This window comes from Prenolepis imparis, unplaced genomic scaffold, assembly GCF_030444845.1.
Source record: "Prenolepis imparis isolate NDT839.2.m4 unplaced genomic scaffold, iyPreImpa1.0 SCAF_9, whole genome shotgun sequence".
Classification (NCBI taxonomy): Eukaryota; Metazoa; Arthropoda; class Insecta; order Hymenoptera; family Formicidae; genus Prenolepis; species Prenolepis imparis.
The window spans coordinates 3,105,794-3,125,960 of record NW_028141167.1 but is presented as its reverse complement, the minus strand read 5'-3'; the positions used below and the strand labels follow the sequence as shown (position 1 = coordinate 3,125,960).

The following is a 20,167-nucleotide window of genomic DNA, read 5'->3' as shown; positions in this document are numbered from 1 at the left end:
GGGCGCTAGTCGGGGGAAGAGGGGGGTGCATTTGAATACGAGCGGATTAAAAATTAAATATTACCGCGGAAAGGGCCGGCGATTAGAGCGCGCACAGGCAGGAATGAAAAACCGTCCGTACGCGAAGGGCGGTTGAAAGGCAAAGGGGGAAGGGGAGACTCGAGTAACGAAAGTTGTGCAAAATAAAGCGGACGGCGTCATGGTTCTTCACACAAAAAAAAAAAAAGGAAAAAGAAGAATTAAACGCTCTTCAATAATTCGCAATCGAGGCAACGAGGCGTTGTCCCGTTTCGACGGCGAAATTTTTAGCAGCTCGTCCGCGCTTGAAAAACGATGAGATATTCTTCCCTGCTTCGCTATATCCACCGCGCTTATTAAGGATAAATTGAAGATTATACTCTACTTTTGAAGATAAACTAGCTTTACGGTTAGATAAATTCTTCAGGATTTCCCAATGCGAATCTATATCGGGAAGCTCGCGGTTGATAAATCCGCGAATGCAAATATAATAATCGCAGCTGCAAATCACTATACAGTCTCTCGAGGCCGTGATATCGCCGCGGCTGCGGCGCCATAACCATTTTTCACAATTTCTGGCAGGCAGCGGCGGCAGCAATGCGAGCCCGGCACAAGTGGCCGTATCTCGCGAGCTCTCTTTCTTCTCCGGGACATTAAGGCCCGGAGCGGCGCGAGCGAAACGGTTAACTAAGACATCAGTCATAATACGCGAGACAACCGGATGCCGAGGCAGGGCTGGGGGGCGTAAAGGGTCCTCGTAACTTCTCGTTTGCCCAGCTTTTGTTTGCGATACCCCCGCGTATCTCTCTCTGACGCCAGAAACTGCCTTTATGTCTCGATGAGATCCGTACATCAAAGTTTATATAGGCTGAGAACGAAGACGCAACGAAACGAGGTGTCGTTAAACTTGCGGTGAGATGCGACTCGATTGCGAACAATCATGAAAGTGTAGCGTTTGTATAATGTGTGCTTCACTTTAAGAAACTTTTAATTCTTTCGAGAAGCGAGTAAAAAGATATATTTCATATTACGTATTAAAGGACTGTCGATATGAGAGATATGTCCAGGCAAAAATTTAAATATTATAGAGAAAATGTGACATTTAATCAAATTTTTTATTTTATTTTAAATTAATTAATATATGTATTTTGACTTTACATTAATAACGCTATTTTAATATTGTTATTTTACAGATCGAGCAGAGATGATACGACAAGAGAGTCAGCTAACTGTAAGTCTATATTTTAATCAAATATACTAAATGCGATTTGGCGCAATCAAATTTGTTGTAATTTTCTAGCGTTAGTGCTTATACGATAGGCCGTGTAAGATAGACAAATGCGTTCTGGTCAGTAGGGAAAGACCGGGTACGGGACGGGATGAGAGATTTACAAGTTTAGTTACCGGCGATCACACCCTAGGGACTCGGGCTTGATGGGACGCGCCGGCTATCGATATGAAGTTCGGTAAAACTCTTGGTAAACCAGAGTTGTGTCTGATAACTCTTTCCGGTCGAGCGATTGTTAGGTACATAGTTTGAATTTTGTGAAGGGAAATATGTTGTCGAGATAACTCTGTCATTAAATAAATATCAGCAAGCTCCGGAAACGCGTGAGACGTTCCGGTAAAGATATCTTCGACATCGTCCAAGGATTTATGCGAACAGAAACGGCCGGGGTCCTGCCGACAACAAATCTCTCCTACTTCCTAACCGTTACGGATAGCCGGCCATTAGAGTGTCATCTTTTCTCACATTTATGAATGACCAGTCGCGGATAAGCCCTTGCGGGATATATCGCCGTAGAAACCGGCGTACCGTGCGCCGGCGCATTTGTTTGAATTACTTTATATCCCACGATTTTTTATTATCAGTATCTCCTTCGGCCATACGTGCCCGAATGCTGCGAGCTTACGAAACCGCAACGTCTCCTCCATCGGAGAAATATACCGCGTTCCCGTCTTATCTTCTCTCGCGAAAGAAATCGCTCGTGCGTACATATATCGGTTCTTGAAAAAGAAACTCACCCCTCAACTTCAAGTAGCATTCAATTTCCACGAAACGAGATTGGGTGATCTTCTTCAAACACATATTTATCTCTCATCTCATATTTACGAAGCCTGAGCAAACTATATTTTGCAGAAATTACGACGGAAAACATGATTATAAAGAAATTTAGTCGCGCGAATAAATTAAAGAGTGCAGAGATGATTCTCAAATTTACAAAATATTGTCATTTGATGGGCGGAGAGGATATTTTACAATAATATTTTTCGAATGCAGTTGATATATTACAAATAAAATAATTCAACGTATCAATCGACCGTGTCAATTTCCCCGACTGTGCTACAGTGTTTCAGTTTGTCCCGACGATAGTCCGGATCGTCCCGTTCGGCGGTCCAAAACCGCGTCGCATAATGGGAAAATTTGCGTAAACGACGGGGTCATTAAGCGCCCCTCTTGCGCGCGAATGTGCGTGGCGGTCGCCAATGTGGAGACGGGGCTATAACTCGCGGTAATACCAACCTAACCGTGTACCCATGATTATAACGCTGCCAATTAGTCAAGCCGGCTTAGGATGGCAACCGTGCCGCGGAACAAACGTCTATATGTATACACACACACACGTGTACATATATCTCCCTCTCTCCCTTTTGCTACCATGATTCGATGTGCGAACATATTATAAGAATGGATATTTGGAAATAGCCAACTCTTTGCATTGTAGAAGCTCCATCTTAATTTCCATCTTTGACAGAATTTAAATAGCGTCTCCGAAATTTCTCGTTAATTCAGATTTTTAATTTTAAAGTCGTGAAAAATTTTTTTGGAAAACTATGTTATTTTCCATTTAATTTCTTCACGTTAAATTAAAATACAATAAAATGATATTCAATTTTAAAAGGAATAACCGATTGCAAAATTTATGACAGCAAATGCGGCGAATATATATTTCGACGTCCCCATGTGTTCGGTTTGTAATAAAAGGATTAAGATCCAAGCTTTGCAGTGAGTAACGTGTTATTCGCGTCGGTGATTATATCGGCGTTTCGCGATACGTCGTCCTGTGTTTCATGCGGTGTGGAAGCAGCAGCAGGGCAAGTTTAGTAATTATTTAGCTAAATTGCGGAACACTTGGCGCCGCGCGGCGCGGCATGTGTTTGTAACCGGCGAAAAATCTCTGAATTAATGCTCCGCCCATTAATTACGTTTATGAGTCCAAATTGTCTCGGTAGCACGGAATTTATGCAAATGTAGTTTGCGAATTCGACGATCACGTCGCCAGAAAGCGTCGTGTGCGGCGGTCTGGCCTAAAGCGTGTCTGTAATTTGCCGCATAACGCGATACGTACGTGATGCACAGTTGCAAACGTCCTAAGTACAACGATATACCGTATAGAGTTTCCTCGATTCGAGAAGTCTCGTAAAAGCTCCCTTCGGAAGATAATTCTTTGCGCGCGATGCAGAATTTAAAAATAGGTCACATCACGCGCGAGAGAAGATTGATACAAAATAACGTTAAACGATTAAATTACATTGAAACTTTTTTTTCTCATATTATTTGTAATTGAGATTATAAATTTAATTAACATCTATCTGCTCCATTTAAGTAATAGTCATATATTTAATTCTCGACGTTTTTGAAAATAATGAATTTTTTGCTCTACTTTCTATCCGACGACCAACAATCTTCAGCTGACCGGCGATTTCACGTGATGAATTAAATTTTACAGAAACACGCGCGATTGTAGTACGCTCTTGTTTTACGCTGCTATCCGAAGGCAGCGTTGCGATAAAAATTATTTAATATTCACTCGCGCCTGACCTCTCTCGTCGAGCGGTAATCAGATTTCCAATCCGATCAATCCGACACATCCGACTGGCCGGTTAATTTTACTTTGTACCACTACCGACTTTTTTGTGCTTACCGGTGTGCTACACGGCCGCGCTGACAGGGCACTGACGTATTCCGCACGACGGAGCGGAACGACGAAGCGCCAGGAGTAACGTGCCCTTAACGAATCCGCAAATTGAAAATCTCCGGTCCGCGACCGCATCGCTGATTTCCAAGAGGCGTTTGTTTTCGCGTTCGTCCTCTCCGCCACCCCGATCCCAGAACACTGGACCCCCTAGCTGGCCCGAGGCTGCACTTGTCTCTCTCGTTCACCCTCCTTCTTTCTCGCTCTCTGACGCTCTCCATAGGTATCAGCTGTTTAATTAATTTCGCCTTCTCCCGCGCAAATGAAATGGAGGAATATAATATGCGATCTCTGCGCCGGCTTTAAAAAGCATCCGGCCGAGGCACGTTACATCGCGCATTATATACCGCTTGTTTTTCGAGATACATTTTCAAAATATACTCGCGTGTATGTTGTTTCGCCAACAATTTCTTGTTGGAAATTTCAGAAGAGCGAGATTGTGCGAAAATTAATTTTTTTTTACATCACTCACAAATAATATGTGGCATATTTCTACAATTTTCAAACGTCAATATTTGCCGGTACACTTGAGACGATGGAAATTAAAATTTAATTCTCGTTGCGATCTCTCTCGATTGTAGACATTAAATTAAATTAATACACACACACAGGGGATGCAAATATATATGTGTAAAATATTACATTTGTATCAAAAATATGCTTTAATCTCGTTAATCGAAAATTTGTCCACCTTCGATTTGCGTTCATTAATCGAACACAGACAGAGGGGGGTCGACAGCGGGGGAGGCTTTCACGGCTGTCCATCACGGCGTGGCCGCTATTAGGGTAGCTCTTGTAAAGTATGGATTTGGACCAATCGTATAGATGCCGCGGGATAGGCACCTATCGCGTGTTTCGAGGACGCCGCGGGCCACGCTCGATACCAGCTTTATTAGTTCGCGGTAATAAATCAGGAGACAGATCAATTTTGCAGTGCTCCCCCCCCTCCCCTTTCCTTCTCATGATTTCCGTTTTGGGGACATCAGATACAAAATTTGCAGCTCGCTCGTGCAAACTGCACCGACGTTCCTTCCGGTTTTCAGCTCTGTTATCGAATATCCACGCGGCCGATATTTCATAAAAATATTCAACGATATCAAGCATCGAGTTCACGCTGCATTTGAGTTTTTCAATATCGAGAAAGAGAGTTATCCCTCTCTTCTTCTTTTTGAATTAAAATTATTCTTTATTTATCGTTGAATTTGTGCTTTCTCTCTACAAGTCTCTCATGCTCTCGCGTTTGAGAAAGCAAGTTTCAATATTCAGTTTTTATATCCGCATCGTTCTGACAGTTTTAAGATAGCTTTTTCGGAATATTAATTCTCTCACTTTCACACCGATAGCAGAACTATAGCGCAAACATAACGTATGACCGTATCGTTATTGCTTTTTACGTTTACTTTTCATCCCAACTATAACAGAGCGCGGCAATTGAATTTTGCCAAAGCCAGACATCGCTCGCGCTCTCGTGCTCGCGAGCAACGAGAGCGCGAGCGACATCCGTCAACAGTAAAATTCAAAGCGGTAACTTTTGAAAAAATATCGTCGCCCCCGGACGCGCTCGAAAGCGCGCGTGGCACAAACGAGAAGGTAAGCTCGCCGTTTGACGTTTTTCGACGGGTTAGTACGACGACACGTCCGGCACAGAAATTAGCGTTACCGTGCGCGGCGCCGTTGGTTAACGATAGGGAGGCAGGGAGGGATAGATGAAAAGGGGTAGGGAATGGTGGAAGGCGCGAGGGGAGGGAAAGCTGCGTTCGCGAGGGTGACCAGGCGGATGGCTTCCATATACATACATCGACAGGCGCACATCGATTATATGCTCGATTAATTCGCGACCATGCCAAACCCCTTGGTCCGTACGTCCGTCCATCCATTCGCTAACCCGCTCGGCCGTTTGCTCGTTTGCTCGCTCATACACACACGCACACACGCGGGATCGATCGCGCGTGTGGACATACGCACTTAGCGTTTGAAACTTTGCGCCTATTGCGCCGGGGAGACTTCTAAAGCAGCGCTAAGAACGTAATTTCAATTATATAAAATCTACAATCTGAATTTCTCCAAATTAATTCCAATTTCACCTACATTAATTATGATCTTTATTAATTTCTTATATTCAGTAATATTATTATAATGTAACACTATTAATTTAAAAATTCATAAATAATTAATGTTTTAATAATGTCATTTTACAAAATTAGATTTACATATATGACTTTAATTCATGAAATAATTTGTGTGATTTTTTTAAATCCAATTTTTATTTCAATTTTCTTTCCTTCATTTTAATACAAAGATAAGATCTTGACATGTAAAAATTAATATAAAAGTTTGATCAATCTATTTAACACGTTTCAGGATAAATATTCTTAACAGGATTAAATGGTCAGTCTATAATAAGCCAGAAATAAATCGGTTATAAAAGATTTGTACATTGGTAAGCGGTAAATATAGCGGATAATTTACTGCGGTGTGAAGGTATTTGCGCAGTTGCCGGTCACGTCGATAATTCGATTAAATTTGCGTAGATGCACAATACCGATGAAGAATCCGCCGGCGCGGCGGCCACTTTGGTCGTCGACCCAGAAATTTCGCGTTCGCAGGATAGTCGATCTATGCTTGCAATTCTGCCAGGCGGAGGAAAGGGAGCGAGATGCGGCAGCATGAAGGGGGTGGGTAGAAGGGGGTGGACGAGAAACGGCCGACCAGGCGTTACGAAGGGATGGATTTGGATTTGAAGGGTGGCACAACGTGGAAGGAGGGGGCGGAAGGATCGGAGGTTGGTTGAGCAATTAGCGAGCCGTCAGTGGCACAGTGGCTGACAGGAGCCATACAACCTACTGCCTCTACCCTCTCCCTCCCCTCTTCCACCCCCTTCTACTCCTCGTCATTCTCTCACCATCCACCTATGGCTTCTATATATATGTGTACTCGTGTGCCTTACTCAGCTGGCAAGAGAAACCGACACGCGTTACCCCTAATTAGAATATCCGCTGGCCGATTACGATGTTTCGTCTATATTATATTCGTGTGAGTTCTTGCCTCGACCTAAAGTTCTTTTCTCATTTGCGTTACCTTCTTTTGGCGTTGGATAATTATCCTTCAACTCCGCGTGTTGGAACGGATACGAGAGTATTTTGATGCGTTACATTTATTATGAAATTTATTAAAATTTTAATTAAAAATATAAGATCTTTGTTCGCGTTTAGAACTCGCCGATTTTCAACCGCGAATCCCCGCGAGATCGATATAATTAGAAATTACGCTATGAAACAACGGGGATATTTTTGCGGGAAATCTTCATCGAGACTCGTTAGTGTTTTTAAGCTCGTAGAATTCCAATCGAAATCCTCGACGCGATATTAGAGAGGGGACCGTAATCTCTCGCGAGAGAGAACTATCGCGCGCGCGCGCTCTTGGCGCGGACGAGGGGCACTGCGCAGCGAACGCAATTATAATTTTAATTTCGATGGTATTTAATAAAGGGGTGCATCCTGCTACTCGCTTCGCCGGGCGGCCGACCCTCCACAGCCTGCCATACGGTTCTGTATGGACTAATTAGCAGTTACGGCCTGCCGACCGCACGGATGCATTCTGCCGCTGCTGTTTAGTCGCACACGTTATACTTTCGCGTCTCGAACAGGAAATCGCTCGGATCCGGAAAAAATCGCTCGCCAGAAACGCGACTTTATCATTTCGTTCGACTCTCTTAAGCTTTCGGAGGATCGAGCGAGTGCTTCTTTAAAGTCTGAAAATTTTATTATCACTATGATTTGATATTTATTTTTTTCTCTCTCTTTCTCCTGTGCAGTTTATATCTCGTTTTCTTCATCTTGTAAAATTGTCTTTTAAACAAGTCGCTTTTAAGGATTTTACAAGAAGACGGTAGAAAAAATGTTTTACATTTCATGTGAGTCTGTACATACAAGAGACGATCTTCTCGAGAGGCTACTTTTAACGAATAACTGGCCTTTGAGCTTTTTAGCAATTTTCATGCATGTCATTCGATTACGCCCACTTAGCGGGCACCCGGGGCCCATCTCAAACCGTGTGCGCCTAATTCAATGTCTTTCGGAAGTATATCGTCGAATTAGTTTAACCCGTTCGGCCAATCGTGTTCTCTACGCACGCGACTTCTTTTTTTTCGACCCTTTCGCGAAAGACTCCGAAAGAGAGAGAAAGGGAAGGAGAGGTGGGGGGCATATTCGGTGCTGCTGTGCACGTTGAATTGAATTACAACGTAGACGTGACGCGGCAATCGAATCGAGGCGGTGACGGGCGTACAACGAATCCATCAGGCCCGCTAATTGTCAAAGTATCGACGACACACGGCCGGTATCGAGAGGAGAGAAGAGAATCGACATCGTCCGGCAACTCACGTGAGTGAGTAATTAAGTTATCGTTTTATATCCGTTTCGTCTCCGTGGCGCGACGTCACGCGCTCTCTCCCCCGTTCTCTTCTTTCTCTCCTCCGTCCTTCTGGTATTTTTTTTTTACTCGATTTCATCGATTCCGTCCAACCCTCGACGCGACCTTTTTTTCCTCTCTCTCAACCCCCTTCCTCCCCCCCCCCCCCCGGGCTGGTCGCTGACCGGCAGTCGTCAACTCGCTGCGTTGTGCCGCGCGCGGCCAGCAGCGCGTTTCGGTCAATTTGCGGCCGAGTCGGGCGAACATTCGCGATTCAATTATACCGACAACGAAGTTTGCTCGGATCAAATGCCGAAAGGCTGAAAATCAATCCGGGGTGCGATCGGTTTAATGGGGGCACGCACCACGTGCCGCGGCCATTATAGAGCGCACCCCTCGCCCCGTCGCGCTGCTCCGCCATCAACCCCCTCGTCACCCTCGACACCAGCGAGATCGGCCCGTCTCACCCGCTCTATTCTACCCCCTTTTCCTTCCCCCGCGTATATATATTCTCCTATCTATTCATACGCGTATCAAAGCTGCGGCTTCTTGGTTTCTTCGCGCCACTTGGAATAAGGGATACAGACAATCTTGATCCGATAATTTGGTTTATACATTTAAAAAATTTCTCATCATTATTTAATTACAATCTTAGGGATAATGTTAAAGCATTGCAGATGGTTAAGGTTTTTCCGACAAAAAGTAATTGAGATCTTTAGATAACTAGTTCACACAATAGTTCATTAATTTATATTGCTTCTATGTCTTCATAGAAAAAATCGACCAATATGTTAAAAAAAAAAAAAAAATAAATGTTGCAGTTAATCAGAATTTACAAAAATTCAATGTAATCGCGATTCGGGATTATTACAAATGGCTAAATTGCTAAAAAAATTATATGTGAAAGAAGATGCAAATGACGTCCCTAAACCGAGACACTTTATACAGATAGATAAAATTGTATATGTATACTCTTCAAGATGTTTAAGTCGACGAAATCGTACATTTCTCTCTTAGCTTCGTACGGGAATACAACCCGCAACAGATATCCGTAAAGACCCTCTTGCGACGGTGAACCGCACCATCGGAAGTTCCGTCGTATCGAATGGTGCGTGCGCGAAGAACGGGAGGGGGTGTCGACCGAATATATTAGCCCGGGCCATTAACTCTCCCCGGGGAAAAGGAGCAGCTCTCGAATTCTGCCGAAGATATTACACACCGATTATTTATCCGCCGCCGTTGCCGCAAGGCGCGATTCGACGGCTCGTGTGATCGATCGCGGCTTGTAAATCGTGCCGATTCGTGCGGCCGCCGATTCAAGATCCATCAATCGCTCCGCGCAATCGAAACCTCTCACCCCTTTCCTAGATGTTTAATAACCCCCAGCTGGCCGCTCAGAGCGATGCACGTGATAGCGGATAAGCTTGGGGTGAGGCGCGGCACCGCGGCTCGGCGAAAGGGTGTCGAGGTAGGGTGAGGGGAGAGAGAGAGAGAGAGAGAAAGAGTAGGAAAGGGGCAGGGTTGAGTTGCATATGAGCGATTGCCACACACGGCGTGTAGCGCCGGCCGTGGCGGCGGCATTTACGTTAATTAAATTTCCCCAGGCCGTAGAACCGATCCTCCGGCCCTCCTCACTTTCACCATTCGCCTCTCTTTCTCTCTCTTCCTCGTCGACCATCAGCACCCGGTACCCCTGTCCCCGAACCCTCCTCTCTTCTTCCCACGCGACCGCTGGCCCCAGCATCAATCATTGCACGCTCAGGCTCACTAGCTGGACTCCACGTCGGAAGATCGAGTCGCGAGAGACTGTTTGAAATTGCGAGAGCGCACACACATGCCGCTGTTATATCTTTTCTCTCCGTTCCTCTCACCCTCCCTCCCTCTCTCTCTTTCTCTTTCTCTCGCCCACCTTTAATCCGCGAACCCCGGGATAAGCGCCGTTGATCCGACCACCCCGATGCCTTTCGTAGGTACGCCGGCGAGTGAGCGAGCGAGCGTCTGTCTGTGACGTGTGTCGCTCAAAAGCTATGATTTCGCGCTAACTAGCGGCCGGTACCAATTAAAGGCCGCTGGGGACAGCTTCCTTGTCGCGCGCTCTTAAATGCCGCACGAGTGATTTCAATTTTGAACGGGAAGGACGCAGTGAATCGAGATGAATAGTTGGATAATCGATAATCGCGTTGTAGAATAAATCTTTTAAAAAATATCAGAGATGTACAAAAATTCGATTGAACCTATTTAGGAGAAAACTTCAATTACTATTTTATTAGTTCCAACTATACATGATTCTTTTCATCAATGATTTGTGTCATTGGATATGATCGGATATTTCAAAAATTGAATTCTCAACGTCTCCGCGCAAATATATAGCAAAATCTACCATCGTCTCCTCGCCGATCTTATAATCGACTTTGCGAAACAATTCTATAATCCCTTAAACTTAATTAAGGGCGAATAAACTCTGGTCGGAGGCAGGACTCGAGTTAACTTTGCTATAAACAAGAACAATATCTTCCTCCTCGTGGTACGGGAAACTTCGTTATGCTTTCGGGGAGATGGAGACGCGCCCCGGTAACGCAAGGCAGTATCTGAAGACAGTCGTAAGGAACGGAAATAAAAGATCGGCCCGGAGGATCGCCGGCGGCTGGCCGGCAATGTAATCGCTTGTAAAAATGTAATAAAGGATCAAAGAGCCGGCGAGAAGAATATTGCGTGCTGAGACGGATAAACCAAATAAAGCGATCTCTTCTCCAGCGACATATCTCTTTTCATTTTCGTTCTCTGCTTTACGCGCGAATATAAATTATAATTAAATTAATGATACGAATTTGTGTCGTATACTCTATTTATGTCGCAGATTGTCCACATTTTTTTCTATCAATATATATATAAATTTTATATTTATTTTTTATTTACTTATTTATTTAAACATCACATTACATATAACAATTTTTAAACAGTCGCAATCGTGCGTTCTTGTCGCATAATTTTATCTCGGATAATACTTATTCGACTGCACGCACAGGAAATCTCTCGCGGATCTCGTTTCGCTAGATATGTATGTACATGCGGAAAGAATTCAGACAATACGATACTGGCAGAAGGAAGACGCATACGCGCGACAGGGTCTTCGAAGTTCTCAAAGCACGAGGTATCCGCGCTCTTTATCCGAGAACATTTTCCTGAGCTGGCGGGGCATGCTGAAGGCATGGTATGTGTATGGGTATCGTGCATCCTGTCGAGAGAGACCGAACGCACCCTCGAGCGCGAGCCTGTGCCCGAAAGGGCACTCGTCCGCGACCGGAGTATTTCATATTTACCTATCAAAGGTGGGCGCTTTGTGCAGTTTATATTAAATCACGGTACAGTTACGGGATGTCAATAAGACAGGGCCTTCACCCTTCGCGGCATTCTCCCGTAGTCCTCGCCGGTACAGGATGTCTCAGATTTATCGTAACCATTTTTATAAAAGTTTTATTACAAATTATTTGAAAATAAGAGTATTTTTTCAGCGAAGATTAACTTTAAAACAGATAGTTAAAGTATAATTTTTATTTAATTGCAAGTGATTTTTTTTATTTTGATAGATATCTAAATTGGAAATTAGAAGATGCTTACAAAGATGAGGATGCCTAATATTTACAATTAAAAACTTGTAAAATAAATGAGATAATTTTTCCCGAAATTTTCGACATTTTAAATTGATCAAGAAATCTACAGATGAGAAAGACATTCACGTGTGAGACATCCTGTATATCTGTATCTTCGCTCTTACACTCGATGAACACACATTTATATTAAACTTGAAGAAAAGTCTCACACGAGCCATCGGACGCGTGATTGTCTGATATTTTCAAATGCCTTGATAAGTGTGTAAATAAATCAATACATATTGCATATTTGCGTGTATACTACTATGATTGTTGAATAATAAAGCGAAAGTGTAAATCAATATATTTTGTTAGGGACATTCATCCAATAAACCTCGTACTCGTACATTCCCGTGCATCTTTTATCCTAATAACCGCGTATAGGAGCGATATCGATAACAATAACCGTACCGGCGCGAGCAGTTATCATTTCCGGTTCCTATTTGCCTCTTCGCGTACGCTCGATGAATTCACATCCTACAATCGGGAAATCCAAACTGCCAACAAACCGGATTCTGTTTTTGGGTTTCAATATTTTTCTAGGTTTATAGATCCTCCGCATCAAAATTTTATGGGTATTTCGAGATAAATTGATGTCGCACGACAGCGAAAAAAAAAACGTTAATAAATATACGGAAGAAATAAAGGAGGGAGGAGGTAGGTGGGGAAGTAAGATTCATGATACATTTAATACCTTGTTTATCAGCCGTTATTCGATTCCTCGATTTATCAGAAGAGTGCGAGAGTATCCTCTTCATCGTGTTTCAGCCTTCTTTGTCTCGCTCGCTTACGCACACGATCGACCATCCAACCCTCTCTCTTCCTCTCTCTTAGCGTGCATACAATCGACGAGAAAATATAATGGAAATCAACCCGAGCGAAGTCGCTCGGAATTAATGAATGAAATCAAATCAGTCCCGTTTGTTGATTCGTCATTGACGGGTGGGGGCAAATCGCGAGAGAATGTTCGGAGCGAGGGGGTGAAGCGAGGGGAGAGAAAGGGGTGAGGGGGTTCGTTGCAAATTCCGATCGATATGATGCATACACACCCGGATCCCGACTGCGTTATTACCGTCGAGTGCCATTAAGACTTCCAATTAGTCCGACGTTCTCTGGGAGCGTGCGTGCGTGCGTGCGTACGTGCGTGCACGAGTATACATGCGTGAATACGCGAGTGCGTGCTCGCTTCTCGTTCGAAAAAAAAACTGCGGGTTAAAAACCCGGGACGCGCGGTTTCATCCGGAGACATCCAAGCGAGTATAAAAAAAATAAAAAAAACAAAACGATCCGCGCGGTCGATAATATGACCGCTGTAACGTTACGCGCCTCGCGCGATTACAAGCGTCGCTATATATGTTCCGGTACGCATCCGCGCGATCCCGCAAACGAGCGCACTCTCCGCCCGCCGATATCAGTCACCACTTTCGAACTCAATAACACTTACGGATAGGCTCCGGATGTGCTATTTCACCTGTACTACATGCCACCAGTTCCGCATCAATCTGGACACTGGCTGGTGTTCTGTATCGCGCGCGTGTATCCGGCAATGTTGCCAATTTACGAGGAACATACACGATCGAATCTCTTTATTTCTCGAATTGTTCTCGTAAGCGTCATTATTATCTCCTCGATTTGTTCGAGATTTATCGCGTCGTCGCCACGAACTGGTTTTTCTTTTTCTTCCGCGATACGACTAGATAAGACCGATCGCGCGTAACGAAGAAGAAACGCTTTCGACGATAATGCTTCTCATCCGCTCCCGCAGGGAGGAATCTATCCGTGGCTTATCTCATTTATTATGCCCCTGTTTCGTCGTCGTTCGACGGTTATTTTACAACCCTCAGATAGGGGCGAGTAACGTCTTTGTTTTCACCGCAACATCCTCCGAACGGGAGCGAAACCCTCCCGTCGTTCAGGGATCGCTTCGGTTCGTAAAACGAGACAGAATATAGGAATGACAGAGTAAGATAAGGAATTGTGAGACCTTTCCAATTGTCTTTTGTTTTGTTTTCCTTTCTATATATGTATATATTATATTACAAACTGAAATCTTTCAATAAGAAAACTTATGTTAATTTGACTTAATAAGTTTCTTATTATAATCTCATTAAATATAACATCACTTTCTAATAATTAATCACACGTTGAGATATATAACAAATTTATTTGTCAAGTATCAATTTTATTGATCTATAATAGATAACTCAAGTTTTAAAAATTTCTCTTGTAATCCCAACAAATTGATTCTTCAATGAATACATCGATATGACAATTTAATTTTAATTTTTAATTTGCTATTATTTTATGTATAACGAATAGAATATCGTAAAGAAAAATAATCTTTCAGTTGTTTTGAGCAACGTAATACGTTTTATTTCTATTAGGAACAATGAAAAAAATTAGTAAAATCTCTTGCTACTATTCAAAATTTGTCGAATATAATTCATAAATTATATAGGAATAAAAAAACGTAGATAAAATAGATTAAAGTGACGAGAGAAGAGGAAGGGAACTTAAGAGCGTCCGAGGAAGGAGATTGGCTTGGAAGAGAGAATACGTAGTTGTTATATAGCGAGTGCGCGAAGCAGTCGGGGGCTACACCAGATAAGGCGTGGGCATAAACGTCCGCAGATAAGGGTAGTTTGCACCCCCGTTGTGGACAGTTAGCCTTAAATGAGCTGGGGGTGAGACGTGTAAAGGCCTTTGTTGCGTTGGTCTCGTCTTTCCTGGCTTTCGAAATCAGTTTCGTCGTTGGCGATTCTATTCCATCGAACATCAGGGAGAAGTTTAGCGATAAAAATCACATTATCCTACCTTAACACTAGATTGAAGACTATAAATCTTCACCGTGTTTTTCTTAACCATCATAGCAATAATTTTATATAAAATAATTTTAAAAAATCTTAATTCACGCATCTACGCAAAATGACGAATTAATCTACTTTTTTTTTTTTTCTTTTAATCTAATTTTTTCTCAGATGTCTGAGAATTATGTAACTCCGGAAAACGAACATCTTGCGTAAATCTTTTTCGGACAAAAGCGGAGACGGGAATTTGCTGCGCGCACAAAAATCCGGCGATCCGGCGATCCTTCACAAACGTCGCTCGTACAAAAATCCTGTCTCGCCGTTCTAAATTCTGCTTATCTAACGGCGCTTCGACAGTAATGTGCCGGCGTATTATGTAGAACCGAGTACGACTACCGGGGCCGTCCCTTCTACCCGGTGGAAGGCCGCCGAGCGGCGGTGCCGTTTAGCGTCAGATAGCGGAAACGTATGAGAGACGGGGTGAATCCACCCTTATCTTAAGGGTAGCTACTCAATAGCTAGCCGCGCCGAAATTCCTCTCGTTCTCTCGCGTTTCTCACACCGCAGTTATCTCCACACGACTTGATATTTCTTGCGTGTTTAAATTATTTTACCATTTTCTCTCCCGACGAGTTCGCCCATTACGCGGAATTACGTGGGATACATTTGTTCATGCCACGCTCGAAAACGTTGCCGTACATTGAGCGAGGATTGAAAACGTTAGCGTAGGGAAGAGAGGATAATGCGTACCTCTATATGCTTAAATCATATGTACACAGTTTGAATTGTCGAATCTGAATTTAAATATAAATGTGTATATATGACACTCAGATAGTTGGATTAAAATTTCATATTCATGAATGCTAACAATTCAATAATTATATTCTGAAAAATTAATAGAGACTTTAAAAAGAGAATATATATCGTCAAAATCATACCAACAACCAATTTCATCGATTTACTTTTATCTTTCTTTAAGAATTCATTGCTGCGTAATTGCGCGTGATTATTTTTTATAAATTGAATCATATTTTATATTTTAGATCAAACATTTAGATCATTCATTTTTCATACGAACAACTTTTCAAAGTAGTAAATCTTTTCTTCTCTTTCGTGTGTTATTTTCTTCTTGCATGTTGGTCAATTTTGGAGAAAATATTAATTTCAAATAATAAATATTATTACTTTAATCTTAAATCTCAAATTATCTTTCACGTGAACAAAGTTGCTTCTCGTCGATTTTTAAAGTGTTATCGATTTTTATAAATGTCGCCAAGTATTCTAAAGTATGAAATATTCTGAAATAATTGAAGACTAATTCAATATTTCACTAAACAAAGACACATTCGCGTTATAACATTCATAAGTTTCAAGTCCCGATCATAAGTATATCATTCTTAATATTTGTTATTCCTTAATAATTGTACGTTTTACGTTATTCGCATCATTTTCGCGTAAGAAATTTTATTGCGTTTAATATTTGGTGATTTTAATATGAAGAATAAACGACGCATTTGACAATAACTCGCAGTAGTTTACAGGACGCACGCGCATAATTTAATGCTCGCGGCAGTGAAGCCCACGAGGTGAGTGAGCTCTATGGGACGCTTAGGGTTACTTATACTTCGGTAGGGGTATGTGGGTAATGTGCAGGAGTGCCTCCGGGTAGGTGCTTGCGGTAAATCTAATAATGTTGTAATGCTGTTACCCCCCTCAAAGTTGGTCCCGTAAGTTTCTGCCGAGCCTGTTGGCTCTCCGACTGCCATGCCGTGCCGAGAATTCCTAACGCGCGTGTACCATTTTAGCTGCCAACGCGCGTATACACTAGGTAGGATCTACAAACTTAGAACAGAGAGAAAAAAAAAGAAAGATGCTTGACACAAAGGAACACACGGTCGTACATTTTGATGCCGTGCTAGCTTTGAAATTTATCGCGAGAGATCCTGTCTATCTCAGAGCAGAGTTCTACGCGATGTAATGCGAGCTTCCACTTTTATATCAACGAATTATAAAATCATAATCGTTTGTTCAAAAACAGCGATCCTATTTTTAATTTTATACTTTGAATCTTAGTATAATATTTGATCGAATAAATTTGTCAAAGATGCCACAATCACGTGAAAGTAATCGAGCAGTGTCGAATCGATGTGGTTTGCCGATTAAAATCTTACGACAGGCAACAGGTAGCTGCTAATATTAATCTCTATCAAGCTCTCGGTAAAAACGCGCGCGGTTTCGATGGGCGAAACAGCAATCGATTCCTCGCCAAGTCCGCTCGATTCACCTTTCGTTTCCTCTACCAGCTCTATCCATCTCTCCATCTTCCCGTTGTCAGACGACCTGTAGATATATGTCACGAGCGAAGGTAACCGTTCGCAGTCACCCGAGGGTATTCTGCAAACTATGCTCGCGAAAAGTTCAACACAACTTCATAACATCGGTGTTTCGAGGGCGAATTAAGGGGGGAGAAGGGACTCGAGGAGAGCGCGAACGCCTCGGCGAGGCGAGACAGGACCGACGACGAAAGCGGGGAAAGCTGGTTTGGTGGTAAATTTGTTCTAGCGTGAACTTACATGGTTTACGTTAAGTACATACGCGTCTGGAGCTGGTTAGCTATAATCTACTGAAGCGGGAGAAAATACGCTTGGCGTAAGGAAACTTGGAGCGGCCTGTAGCGCGAATTCGCCAAGTTCTTCGTCGCCGACGACTTGTGTAAACGAAAGCATCGCGGCGACGAACACCGATCTTATTATGTAACGTCATTCTCTCTGTCTCTCTTTCTCTTCAAAAATTTCCCCTAAAAAATTATTCACGCATGTAATTAGATGGACAAACGTGTAACACGAAATCGACTGGTCAAGCTATTCTCATTGTCAAAGTTGTTGAATCGTTCTTTTCTTTCCGCGCGTTTTATCGTTCTATGTACTCTTTTTTCTCCTTACACCTCTCGATCATACCGACGCATACATTCACATATACTCGCGTGGAAGCAACTCGCGGAGATAAAAATCAGTAATTAGCCCGGACCATTATGGCGGCTGTGTGAAAAATTAGCGAGTCGTGGGGTAACCGCCCCTCTGGGCATAATCCTGCATCGGTAACGCCGCGTATACCAACGTGCATCCAACCTGTCTCTGATTTATACGGGTTTGCTATTAATTATACCCACCCGCTAGTGGTGCTCGCCCACCCTTCCTCCGCTTTCTCCATATCGTCTCTTCGTCCCTGTCTTTTTCTCCATCGTCTATTTACTCTATCACTCGTTCTTGTTTTTTTAATCTTTATACGCGCGTTTGAGCTTTTGTAAACGCTCATTTACGTCTATATAATTAACAAAAAACGAAATATATAGGCAACTTTTTATACTTTTATAATTAATTTCAGATAAATTTTAACAGAATCTTAATTTGATGATTAATTATTAAAATGTATAATGCTTGAAGATAAGAAAAAATTAAATTTTTGTAGAAAAAATGAATAATATTGCTATGTTATTCAAGTAAACAAAAAAATTTAAGTAAAATTTATTTAAATGTGATAATGCATTAAGGGAGAACAGAGAGGGAGTTTGTTTATTAGAATGAGATTATTTTTATACGGAACGAATGCGCATGAAATTCCAAATCCCCTGCGCGATTTTGCAATAAGCGTGCTTTCTCCGAACTTTCGGCCGTTGCGCCAAATGTTTTTATTTTGTTTTACACGCGCCAAAGAATTCGAGCCATCGCGTCGAGCCGAAAATTCCGTCCCGGCTTTTGCGCCCGGTCGTTGTTTCGACTGGTCGCTGGCCGGACTCGACGGGCTGCGGCGCAATTAAATTAAATGCTTCGGATTAATTGTTCGAAAGCAGTTAAATTAGTTGCGTTTGTTTCGCCCGATTTTTGCGCAATCTCGCTGCGGAATGCGTGAGATGCACGCATCGGGGGAATTTCGTTACCCTCGCGCGTTATATAGCTCGGTGCCCTGCGAAATCACCGCGATGCAAACGTATCAACGCGGAACGGTGGCGTGTGCCCCCGAAAAATTCATTTGCAAAAGCCGCATTCGACGCGCCTCTGTCTCACACATACACACATACATCGAGCGAGAGAAGAGCGATCGAGAGCGATGCGCCGCATTTTGCCAGTACTCGATTAAAAGCTTAAACAGGAGTCGACCTAATTATTAATGTAATACACAGATAATGTATATTTCACCACCGTAACAGCGAATTTAATGTATAGCTTCGAATTTTTAAACATCGCTGACCAGAATTAAACCACCAAATTACAACATTTATAAATCCACACATAAATCTATATTTATCTCCTTTTATATTTCCATTTTCATTTAAAGTACACAACTCCATATTCGGAATGAAATAAAATACATAATTTGCGATATTGTATTCTATATCCAATATTACTAATAAGAGAACAGAAAAAAAAGAATATAAAAAGATCAGAAAACAACGAGGCTCTTACGCCATCATTTCTATCATCCCTACGGTGCTTCGCAATTTTCCTTCGATATAACACGACGAAAATTTCCCCTATTACCACGCATACCAACAGCCGCTGAAGACCATCCCCGATGCCCCCCCGTCTCGATCATGCTCGGCCGACCAATCCCCGTCGAGGATCGTATAGCCCGGTATACTCGGCAGCCGGGGCGGCCGAGAGCCGCATCCTAGAGTGCAGCTGCAGCGCCGGCGCGGACTCTTGAGCCGCATTGCTCGGATTCTGGCGAGGATGCATCTAGGACCGAGAGGCTGACGAGCTCGCAAGTAACGCGCCGGTAGACATGGTCAGACTGGCATCCGGCCGCAAGCTCTCGACCTCATCGGCAACCATGAGATACACCGACCTGCCCGAGAGTCCACCCGGCTTTCGAGTTGGGTCTCCCTCTCCTCCTCCCCTCCCCTTTCCTTCTCATCCCCGGTCCATTCCTAAGATAGAGAGACGATACTGACGCTCACCCACCCTTCGCTGCTCCTGGGTGCGAGACATCCGGGACGCGACGTACCGAGGAGAGATATGCATCATTTGGTTACCCGACTGGCCGACTAGCGCGTCTCCCGATCGGCGTGCCACCCAGATGCATCCTCGATCGGATTGGCTCCGGGCGATCCGGTATGCGAAAGGGTCCTCCAGTCAAGATTTTCAGCATAACTATGCGAGCATGCAATGTCGGATTCGGATCCCGATGAGTCTGCGTTCCGATATGTCCGCGTGTCGGCGGGTCCGATTATGCACTCGTGTGCTTCGTTACTGGAGAACATTATGTCGCTCGGTAACCGTAATAGTATAGCGCAAGAGTAATGGGG

The 20,167-nt window shown here is 43.3% G+C and overlaps 2 protein-coding genes across 5 annotated transcripts in view; one reads left to right on the top strand and one right to left on the bottom strand.

Moving 5' to 3' along the window:
- LOC145940633 (uncharacterized) overlaps window positions 1-20,167 on the top strand; it is a 211,464-nt gene that overhangs the window by 74,893 nt on the left and 116,404 nt on the right. The window contains exon 5 of one of the 3 annotated variants that reach the window (XM_083045993.1): window positions 1,212-1,249. The exons of the other annotated variants lie outside the window; for them this stretch is intronic. Within the exon in view, the coding sequence (XP_082902119.1) occupies window positions 1,212-1,226 (15 nt within the window). The 3' untranslated portion in view covers window positions 1,227-1,249. The remainder of the gene's footprint in view (window positions 1-1,211; window positions 1,250-20,167) is intronic. 3 annotated transcript variants of the gene reach the window in all.
- The window catches only part of LOC145940632 (LIM domain only protein 3), a 79,039-nt gene that overhangs the window by 55,614 nt on the left and 3,258 nt on the right, over window positions 1-20,167 (bottom strand). The gene's annotated exons all lie outside the window — the stretch shown is intronic.